Source organism: Apaloderma vittatum, unplaced genomic scaffold (genome assembly GCF_000703405.1).
Source record: "Apaloderma vittatum isolate BGI_N311 unplaced genomic scaffold, ASM70340v1 scaffold17694, whole genome shotgun sequence".
Lineage (NCBI taxonomy): Eukaryota > Metazoa > Chordata > Aves > Trogoniformes > Trogonidae > Apaloderma > Apaloderma vittatum.
This window is the reverse complement of record NW_009712316.1, coordinates 3,445-15,166: the sequence shown is the minus strand read 5'-3', so window position 1 is coordinate 15,166 and position 11,722 is coordinate 3,445. Positions and strand designations below refer to the sequence as shown.

Sequence of the window (11,722 nt, the reverse complement as noted above, 5' to 3'; positions counted from 1 at the left end):
AGCCAAATCTCTCTTCCGTAAGCCTTCTCCCTTCCTTCCTTCACTCTTGCAATCCATATATATCTATATATGTTTCCACATACACATATCTGCATATTCATGGCCACATTCCATATATACTCAACTCAATATATGTTACCCTAGTGATGTTACAGAGTTCTAAACATAAATAATTTAATGTTTCTTGAAAATACAAATACTGTAATTTGTATAGTCTACAAAGCAGAGATTCATTCATTCTCTAGTTATGATGCAACTACATAACTTGTTGGTTTTGGACTGTAACTTTTGGGCTGCCTCATTTGTTTTCCTCAAAATATTGTTACCAAAAACCCAGGTCAGTGCACATCCCTCTAACGCTCAGTTTAGCGTTAGAAAGCAGGAATTTCTTTAATGCAGCTCCAGATGCATGAGGGCTAGTCGCACCTATAATGTATACTGTATCTGGCACCTCTCTAAGCTTATATCCCCCTGTTACATACACAGGCATCAGTTTTCCTAGAAAGATTATACATATTCATTCTATTTCCAGGAACTAATTATCCTATAGACATAGTTATTATGCATGTGGCCTGGATCTCTGAAAGGCTTCAGTGGAGGTCTGTGGTGGTGTCTTGTGATGCCTTGTGGCTGATGGAGAGGTGTCTTTTAGTGAACTTTCCATATCTTAGCCCATCTCTCTTCTTTCTGGAGTCCTTCTTAACTGGCATATGCCAGTCTCTGGCAATCTATGCATTTCTCCAGGGTTCCTGCCGCAGTTGGTGGTCCTTGATGACACAGTTGATAGTCCCTGATTGTTGAGGGGTCCATACAACAACTGCCTCCTCTAGGTGCCAGCCACAGTCGTAGAAGCTGATATTCTATCCTTGCTTGCACTCCTGCCTGAGGCCCTTTTACACATTTCTGTCCATGGTATGTAACAACATCAGATATATAACTGGCAAATATTAGGATGAAAGAAACTTTCATTAAAAAAACTAGAATAGGATCATTTCAGTTCTTCAGTATGAAGTTTAAATAGGAGGAGATACTTAGTTTTGGTTAATTAAACAGAAGAAACTTTAGTGCTTTCTTACACTCTCTTTACAACTTGATCATAGCTATAGGTTCTGATGTTTGCAATATGTTACAAGTGTATTTCCCCAGCTCTGGCCCCAGCATACTTTGTTAATCTTTAGCATGGTCCTGGTGGCTTCACATTGCCTTTCCTGATGTCCTTGCTCTGCAGCAAGCAGAGTTACAAGGTCAGGATTTTTGTTTTGTATCCCTTTCTGGGTTGTGCCCACATGGCCACACTACACTGAAAGAGACATTAAAAAAAAAGGGGGGGATTTATGTGGTTGAATGCATCCTTGGACTCAAGGAAAGCAGAAGAGTAAATGACGAAAAAATTCCTTTAACTCTAGCAGTTAATCTAGCCTTGAAAATTATAAACTCCTGATGAGCTGATTGCCTCAAATCTAGCTGATTTAAGGTTTCCAAAGCTATTGATGGGACTGAGGAATGCTGGTATTCAGTTTAAGAAAAGATCTGTCTAGATAGTCTTAAAACTCGGCTCAGTATTTGGAAGTGTTTAGCTTTTACCTTTGATGTATTTAAAAAAAAAAATTAAAAGCTGGCAATTTTAATGCTAGTCATTGCTGTCCACAAAACACACTTGTACTCTACAGTGCTTAAATACGTTACCCTTATTTAGTTTTAGCCACCTTGGCAGTTTCCATCTTGGCAGCTTGTGGCAAACACACTGACATGAACTGTAATAACACTGTAATGTGCATGCAGAGAGATTTGTGCTTTTAACGCTGGTACTACTTTTCCTTCATTTCTTGCAACAGTGTCAGGCATTCCCCCCACTCCCAATGCTTGTGTATAACTTGCTACATAATCTAAACATAAAGTCTGTATTTTAGAGGATTTAATATCTTTAGTGGCTAGTCAGTCATTCACCATCATCCTTTTTAATAAACATGCTAAAAATGCAAGTGGCTATGCTTTGTTTATTTGAGTGCGCCTCTGAAACTCTACGCCCCAAGTGCACTCAGAACAACGTTGGTACCTTGGAGCTTTTTCTTTTCGTAAAGCTGAGCCTTACTTGCCCATTTTACTAAAGCACACATTTAAGGGAACAAGTTTCTTTTCCTTGTATTGAAATCAGAGAGGTCTTCACTACAGAAGAAAACGCTTTTCTTTCTGTTCTGTTTTAGATGAAAATCTATGCCAGACAGTTCAGATCAGTTCTTGACTTCCCATTTTCTTTAAGAATTTCTCAGGTCCATGCGTCAGAAGGGTCAGTCAGTTCACATGCCAGAAAAGTACCTGTTGTGGAAGTTAGATATTACCCACATGAAAGAAACTGAAGACTTTGTAAGGAGCTCCTTCACAGATGTAAATAAAAGGACTTTGCCTTCTGCAGGGTGAGATGGATAATCATTAACTCATGTGACTTGAAAAAACGGGTTTGGCTTCAGGCATTTCAGTAGGAAGGTAAGGTCTTTTGCTATGAATGGAAATGAGATAAATTAAGCTCATCTCCAGCAGATGTAAAGCTGCAGATAAAGGTTTTTCTAGTGAAGATGTCCCAGGCAAAATCTTCTGGATCCAGACACACATTTTGCTCTTGATGATTGCTCAGCTTCATCCTCAGTCCTCCGGGGTTTTAAGGATTCTCCAGAACAAAAAGGTGGGTTATGCAGTTTGTATTTCTTTTTATTTGCTGAATGAAACCAAGCTGTGAGCTCATCTTCATCGAGTGCCTTTTCTTGGATGGCTGTGACATGACACCAGAACCCCTGGGAATGCTTTGTGCGTCAGTAGCCAGATGAGTTGAACAAAGACAAAATCTGGAAGGAGGGAGGAAGCATCTTCAGCATCTGGAAGGAAAAAGAAGGAGCAGTGCTGTGAATGGATACTCAGCCAGGAGGGAATTGAGTTGAAAGGAGAGGCTCCACTTCCTTCTGTGCCAGGACAAGAGAGTGAACAGGCAAGAGTGTAGTTACTGGCTACCTGCCCAACTCTTTTGATTCAGAGGGGAGAGACATGTGCTCTGTGTGGAGGAAGGAGAAACATGAGGATGGAGTTGGAATAGAAGAAGTGAGAGGATGTAGGATGAAAGATACAGGGGAAGTGGGGGGAGGAATCCTCCTCCGATTGCAGAAACTCGTTATGAGTGACTCGAAGTAGCACGGGAGCATTCATGTGACAAAGTAGTGCAGACCAGATCTAAATGTACAGCATGATTTGCAACGTAAACACATGCTCTACAGAGCACAGGCTAAAGTTGAAGGTCATCTTCCTCTTCAGATTTGTCCCTTTGCTTTTCCCATGGAAGCAGCTTCTCAGATTTAGATTGGATAGTATGTCAATAGACATGAATGGCCCCTTTAACATCAAACATGTTTTAGGCTGCGTAACGACTAGAGGGAGGACAATTCACGGCACAAAGGTCAGTAGCATTCAGTTCTGTACCGACGGTACAGGGAGAATAAAATTAGAAGTGTTCATGGATGTTATAAGCTCCCTTCACAGCCTAACTGAAAGGCAAGCTATCTGATCCTTTACTCAGTTTGTACTGTTCAGAACCACATCTGTCTGCTTAGCTGCATGGATAACCATAGTATTTCAGCATTTCAGCTGACAGCAGCACGCAGAGCAATCTGGTTCCTTTCAAAATTGCCTCAGCAAATGACAACGTTGCTGAAGGTTTAGTCACCTGCTTGCCAAGGGCTGGTGCAGTAAGGTGGTCAAACCGGAAAACCTAGTATTGCTCGGCTTGGAGCTGAAGTTCTGACGACTAGGCAAATCGATACTTCCTCCGCCTCCTGTTTCTCTGCAGTCAGTAGTGACGAGGTTATTTGTCCTTCCCAGGAGTTCCCCTTATTTATCAGTGTTTTGAGACCATTCCAACTCTCCTTGTTACTGTCTCCAGCCTCATATAAAAACTGTTACTGACCATATCTGCAGCTGAAACCAGAAGGAAATGAGTCGCCTCCGTGCTTGCTTCAGAGACAGAGGTACTCCCGGAGAGACAGAAGCTATGAAAAGGCAGAGCTCTGGTCAGGAGCATGAGATTATTGAGTTACAAGAAGATAATATGGAGGAAAGGGATGCTGATCATGACAAGCCTCTAAACGCTCAGACGAGAAAGGTAGGAAATCCACTTGCTTGTTCGGTGCTTGCTCTGAGAGAAAATACCACGCAGCAAGAGAAAAGACACTTTGTAGGAGTGGCTTAGTTTGTGGTTTGAGGGAGAGGGAAAGGTTATTCATTTGAAAGTAAAGGCTGAAAACCAGTTAGATAAAATTCTTTTCTTCTTCTCCATGAAGTATTCTAACACTGGAATGCAATTTAAAGGGTTTTTTTTCGTTTCTGTACTTGACTGTTTGTGAACTTCAACTTAGTAAATGAAGTTTTATTTGGTATTCTTCTGAGTTTTGCTCTCTCTCTCTTCGTGTGCTGTGAGTAGAGGAAAAGTTGAAACTCATATTAAAAACATGTTTTCTTTCAGAACGAATTAATCAGAAAACAGTGCTGCCAAAACAAGATAGGATGTCTTGCAATACATCATGCCGAATACTCTCTTTTTCTGTCTTTGAGTAATTTATAGTTGCTAACAATTACGAATTTATATGAATGGAATGCCCCAAAGTCTCAGTTAACACCAGCATGTGAGTCGTGAGGGGAAGTAACTCCCAGCATTCAGCTTAAAGCTATGGAACAGACTAACACTGGCAGAGAAATGATATTTACTCACAGGTGACTTGTACAATGATTTGCATTACTTACTCAAAAGCAAAGGGAATATCTGCAGCAGAGCTAAGGAGATTCCCGCTTTTCGGTAGCAATGGCTGAGCCCTCTTTGAGGGCTCGTCTCTGTTAGTCACGCACCCTCCCTTCCTGCTCCTAACAGCAACAGTGACTGCTTCCTTGTGTGAGTCCTGTTGAGCTTTTCTGTCGTTCAATTCATTCCACCAGCTCTGCAAAACCTCCATTTACTGTACTGGGGACTGGTAACTGATCTGATAAGCTGAATAAGCTTGCTGCAGGGTCAGACAAATTCTAGGGAGGTCAAAGAGGAAGAGGAGAGGCAGGGGTGAGTGAGATTCGTTTGCTTGTCTTGATAAACTTTACCCTTACGTTTCTGTTTAGTCTTCCCCTTTCCAGAGCTGAGGCTTTGTTTCTGCTGATTTTGGAGATAAGCTTCCTATCCTACAGGGACTACTGGAAGATTATCATGCTTTACTCCCTGCTCAAATTAGTCGGAACAGCTGTCCTGCCCCTGAGGAGAGATTTTCTTTGCTGTTGCTCCGTCCCAGCAGTCTTGCAATATATATGGACAATGTCCAGTGGGTGGTGGGATAGTTGGGAAGAAGACTGTTTGCTTGAGTTCAAGCCAGTTTGCTATGCGTGATTAAGAACTACACTTTTGTGATGGCCTAAATATGTGACTCAGTCGAAACTTGGGCTTGACAGATGTCTGTCTCAACTCATAGTGCAAAGGCTAATTTCATAGTTGTGCTCTAGGCAGTAGTTACTGGCCTTTTTTTTTTTTTCTTTTTCAGATTCAAAATTATATGCTAGTGTCAAGTATTAAAGTGAAGCTTCATTCTTCTAATACATTTTTTAAATCAAATCAAACAAAAAAGTGTAAACATGATCACACCTGAAAGCATACTGTAAGTGAAATGGTATTCAGACTTTGCCCTTAATTCACCACCAAAGCAAAATTCTACATGTAGGGATGTCTGCAGAGAGCACTTTCCCATTCTCTGCCTCTGGTCCTGGAGAAAAGAGTCTCGTAAGATTTTTCTGTGGGTGCCTGTTTTTTCTCCCTGTTTATCTCTCACTCCCAAAAAACTTTAAGCAAGCTAGTGGATGTCAGCTGAAGTCAGTGAAATGCTTTCTATTATGCTGGGTTCTTAGAAAGTTCAAAAAAAAGTCAAGGAAGGTAACCTGCGTTAGTGCCTCCACCCAGCACCTGGTTCCTGGCAACCTGCGTGTGTGTGGCTCAGACAACCTACAGCCTGTCCTTTTGCTTGCCTGGTACTGACATCAAAAAGGACATGGAGCTTACTGCTGGGTTTATGGTGGTGGGGAGGAGGAGGAATTAAAAAGGCAGCATGATCCGCTTAAGAATGTATTAATTCGTGCCCTTCCTTCAGCCTTCTGTCTGTGGAACAAAACAGTTGGAGTTTTTTGTTTTGTTATGTCACTTAAGCTTTTTTTTTGTTTTTTTTTTTAATTTTAATATTGCTGGGGTAACTAGCTAAAAGACTAATTTCTACCATGATTTTAAGTCTTGCTAGAAATTAAATGAAACGTATGCATGACTGTTTTGACAAGAGTTTTCCTTGTGTTGTCCTAGAACAGGTCAGTTTTGTAGTAAACTTTCTGTTAAATGTACTTAATAGACTTCAAGTTTCCAATTTTCTGAAGAAAAATGGAGTCAGCTGTAAATGGCTCAATTATTCTATGATGGATTTTAATGCAATAGCATCCAAAGAAAAGCAGTCCAATTGCTTTGGGTGCTGGCACCCAGGGGTTATGCAGATTAATATCACCAACATTGCAGAGATGAATGATTCTGGAAATTCCTCCACAGACACCTTTTTGGTTGGGACAGAAGGCAAACATCAAAAGGATAACTTGTGGAACATGCTAATCAAATTCATGTTGTCTAAAAAATATTAAAAAATTGAATCCATGAAAGCACTTTGGAGCACCTTAGATTTATGTTCCCACCTGCAGCAGCAGTTAAGGATGGGAACCCCTAGTGTAGGGCATTGCTTAGCAGTGAGGTTCTCCCACTTATGTGGAGTTTTTCCTTTCTAAATGTTACAGTAGAGACATGCTTTGATATTATTTTTCCCCACGTTATTTCATTAATCTATGCTTAGCAATGAGGTTCTCCCATCTATGTGGAGTTTTTCCTTTCTAAATGTTACAGTAGAGACATGCTTTGATATTATTTTCCCCCACGTTATTTCATTAATCAATGTGGCCTTTTCTTTTATAACTAGGAGAGAGATCTCTGGAAATCATGCAGGAATGTTGTTTTCTGGAAGTGTAAACTGTGGATGGTTATAGCTACAATTTTTCTAGTATTCTTCCTCATTATTCTCATCAGCCTGATTCTTTATTCTAGTAAGTAACTCACTCTTGGTTAATCCCCTAATACAAATGTGCAAAAGGTGCAATCCATATAACACAAATCGAACAGTAGCATCCAGGGAGGTTGGATTAGATGGTCTCTAAGGTCCCTTCCAACTTAGGCCATTCTGTGATTCTGTAAATTCCTGAAGGGACTATGATGCTGAGTGCAGAGGGTGGTGTGTTGAATAATGGATGTGGACGCTTTAATTTTAGCAGGCCGCAAGCAACTCATAGCCTGATCAGATGGCAATTGCAGTTTGTAGCTAAGTGAGCAAATGTTACGAGAACAGTAGGTGATGAGGGCGAGAATGATGCTTGTAACATTGCAATGGATCACTTACATCTATTTGTGTGGTGTCAGTGTCTGTGAGGCTCCCAAAGCCGTTGATTTTTGCTAATGGGGATGGGTGATTGACCTCCATGTGATGTCACTTTTCTTCAGGCGACTTATACTTTTTTTCTGTCACTCCCAGTCAGTCAGTACCTAGGAAATTTGTGAGAAAGCCACCCTGGGGAAAGCCAAAAGTTTTTTTTTCAATACTTCTTCTAACTGGAACTTTTTCCTCCCCTCTTTATCTCCTTTTGAATAATAGATGTTTACACAGATGAGGATGACTATTGGGATCCTGATGCATTACTAAATAGTGGAAATTATCGCAATTTTTCAGGAAGATTGGAGTTACTGTGTGGTCTCCCACACCTTTTCTCTGAAGACATTACCAGGAGGGTATGTGTTGATGTGGTACTTGGCAAAGCTGAATCTGCTTGTAACACAGATTCAGCGTTTTCCATTTTAAGAAGTTTCTCTTTCTCTTCGTAACAACTCAGTCATTTGTGAACCAATAAACATTTCTGAGTTATAGTTTTTCTAGTATAATTTTAAGTTCTGATCTAGAAAACAGAATTGTCTACTTTTAAGCACGCAAGTAGTTGACATTGATTTAAAAAAAACCAAACCAAACAAACACATAACATCCCCCTCCTCCAAAAAACCCAATAAAACCCCCCAAAACCCGCATGATTTTTTTTTCCAGTTTTGAGTAATCATTAGGACATAGTCTTTGCCTTTTTCATAGAATCACTGAATACTTCAGGAGGGGCCTATGAAGGCTATCTACACCCAATGCTGGCCAAAAATCCCATGTGTGGCATTCTGCTGAAAATACAAGATGCATCCTGGGTTTGTAGCTGCCATCTCCATTGAGTTATCACAGCTGAAATAAGCTCAGCAGATATGGCAGTGCCCATCTAGACATACTGTATAAAGGGAGTCTTGGTAGGGAGACCCTTCTTTCTATGAAGTAAGAGTAGAATGGCTTTTGATACTAATGAAAACCCAAGCCAAACAACATAAATTGCACATGGCAACATAAGCACATACTTTTAGTTCACCTCGAACACCTCCATTGTGTTAAGGTAATATAGCAATCTCTCAAACACACAAATTAACTTGTCTGTCAAGCTTAAAGGGATTGTGTACTTTTCCAGGGCATATATTTGCTGATACCTTCAGTACCTGTTGTACTGAAACACCTTGTAAGAATGATTTGCTGTACTTTCTTTTGCAGTGGAAAGAGAGAATGAATGGAAGAAATATACTTTTTGTTTACCATTTTTTTTTCTCTCCAAGTTAACAGATGTCTACAGCTCATCTCCAGCTCTAGGACGCTACTTTAGGTCAGCCCGGGTGGTTTATTTCAGGTAAGCAATTTCTGTCACGAAAATTATCTGAAAATTCCAGGCTCTTAGCAAGACAAGCATGTTCTTATGTAAGTGGCACAAGATATAAATCTGTGAAAAACACATTTTTGGGGGGGGCAAGTTGCATATAAACGTAGTGAAAACCAGTTGAAGAATCTTCTGGTGTAAATGGCAAGTGTTGCTTATAATGTGTAATGACTGTAACATTTTGTTACATATTAATATTTTGTTAAATATTATCTCTGTTGTCTTTTGTTCCAAGTGCAGCCCTTAATAAACATATTCATGGATATTTATGAAAAGGAAAATGAGCTGCTGGAACCACTTGAGGTTGACAAGTCTTAAATAGCCTGAAATAAATAAAACAAGGTTCATGGGGAGGGCAAAAGACCTAAAGGTAACAGCAGCATACAAGTTGTGAGAGCCAAAACAGTAGTACTGCATTGCTGGTTGGTTCAGACCACCTTCCCCCCCTCACTTTATTTTGGACAACACAACTAAATCTCAAAGCAGCAGCACATTGCAGAGACTGGTGGAAGAGGAATGAGAAGCAGAGCCAGTGGCAGAGTGGAAGGCAGGCTAGCCGGAGTGAGAGACACTTATATGTGAAGGAGAAGCTCAGCCACTGAAGGCTGATGGAGCCAGAGGAATAGCAGGGGTGGGAAGAAGGGGGAAAGCATCCAGGTGTGTCTTGCAGGGGCAACAGAAAGCTTTGAGCTGGAACAGAGGGATGATCTTGTTCTAAACAGAAACTGTCAGTGGAGGAAGGCTAAGGAATTTAATGTGGTTTCGACTGCAGAGTTTTAATCTGTGGAGATACTACTGAGTAACCACAGGAAGGAGGCTGAACAACAGAGGGAAAACTGGGGCTGGAAAGATCAGCTGCACCATGGTCCTGCCACCGAGAGATAGCACAGAGGCAAGGAAAAATGGTCAAAGTTCTTCTCCAAGGACTGCTGAAAAAGCATAGTTATTAAAGGGATTAGAAAGACAGGAGAAAATCAAGGGAAGTAGATTGACTAAGTCCCAAGGCCCGTGGGAGAGCAATGACAGAGGAAGAGCCCCCTTGGGCTGCAGCAAGGGGAGTCCTGAGGGTACTTTGGGGAATGAGCTTCCTTGCACTTCCAGCCTTGGGCATGTCAGCTCTGTTCAACACATAAGCTCTAGCTCCTTAGACTCAGGTAAAAATTATGATTTTAGACCACTAAGTACAAAGCTCTAGTTCTGCACACATACTGACTAGCTGATCTCTATCTCTTTCTGCCTGTTTGCCTCTCTCTCTGTCTTCTTTTCTTTCCCCCCATCCAACCACTTTTTAAAATGTTTTAAATTCTATAAGCACAGATTGTCACTGTTGAATTGTAGTCAGTGGATTTGGTAGACCACAAACAATGAGATCTCCAGAGATGGACTCCAGTTTGGCTGATTTTGTAATCTAACCCAGAGCTGATTTAGGAGCACAGCTGGGTGGCGCCAGGTACTGCTAGCAGGGAAGAAATCTTTCTCCAGTTTCTCAGCTAATCTATGTGTGAGATACAACAGCTCTTATCATTATGTACTTGTGAAGCACAAGCACGAGTGCTGAAATCATCACCCTTAGGACACATGTCTAACTGCCCTTTGTGCATTTGAAAATGTCTTGAGTTGGTCTGAGGTATGTACTCAGCTTCTGATAATGTCCAGAGCTGTTCTAAGAAGAGAGGGGGAGGAGGAAATTGAAATCTTTGCCAGTTTTCTTTTATAATGCTTTTCTTTAGGACGAGTATTTTAAAAAATCCATGCCAACATTGCAATGAAAAGCCAATCTTCTCAGAAGTAAAAAAGATCCAGTGAGAACTTGAAGGCATACATACTTGACTTTCTTTGTTTTTCAGTAATGAAAGCTCCACTATACTTTATCAGCTAGAGTTTTCTGTACCACCATCACCAGAAGGGTTTATGGAAACCACAATGAACCCAGATTTTATAAGGAACATTTTACGTCAAAACATTTATGATGAAGATGATGCTTTTAATCCTGGGACATCTGAATGTAACAGGCTAAAACTTGACCCAACTTCTCTCACGTTAACATGTAAGTTCTGAACATTGGAGAGATTGTTTCTTTATAAAAAGCAAAAGTATTTACTTGAAAGAAGGGAAATCTTTCTGGAAAGGTTTATTAATTGTAAAATATTCTGTTTTCAATAAAATCTTGCTATGCTTAGCTGATAACCTAGGATTTGGTCCTCTGATCACAAAGAGAGTGGCAATGAGATTGTTTAGCCAAACTTTTCAGAACCTAACAGGAAGCCAAAGATTTTAAAACATTTCTCCTTATTGTATAATCATATTTGAATGCTTATAAAACATATTTTAATCCAAGTAAACCAGGATAATTAATTTAGGAGTGAACTCTGAGGGTTTTCACAGTCAAAGATGAAAAAGCCTCCTGATTTTTGTCTTTTTGGAATTTTTAGGCAAAACTTAATGCACACAGAGATACCTTTCAAAGGAACCAAATGTTTGTTCTTCCGGGTAATGATTCCAATGACTACCACTGAGTAGGTAGTGATTCTAATGCATTTAGATTTGTCTTGATTAAAATGTCAGTATAAAGGTCCTATGAGTTTTTCAGTTTTACTGAAAACCATGCATGGAGCTGCTTCCCCTCATGCCCAACTTACTGAGCCACACCTATGTGCCTATAATTCTAGGCTAACACGTCACCGTACAGTGTGTATAAGTAAGATTTCCAATTAACTCATATTGTTTTTTCTTTGTACGTTTATCAAGGGACAAGAGAGAAACAAGTCATGAGTTTCAATGCTCAGTATCATTTCATTCCTTATACATTGACAGAATTCATAGCAAACAAAGAGTAAAAGGGACA

General features: G+C 40.3%; 1 protein-coding gene across 1 annotated transcript; it reads left to right on the top strand.

The window, feature by feature from the left end:
* Positions 1-3,976: 3,976 nt before the first annotated feature.
* On the top strand, positions 3,977-11,367 carry LOC104272840 (chromosome unknown open reading frame, human C3orf52; the record flags this gene model as incomplete). Its single annotated transcript, XM_009867942.1, is given in 7 exon segments — positions 3,977-4,144; positions 7,017-7,140; positions 7,743-7,876; positions 8,780-8,850; positions 10,725-10,953; positions 10,955-10,999; positions 11,310-11,367. Coding segments are annotated over 7 exon segments (829 nt in total), but the record flags the coding sequence as incomplete, so codon positions are not given.
* Positions 11,368-11,722: the final 355 nt, after the last annotated feature.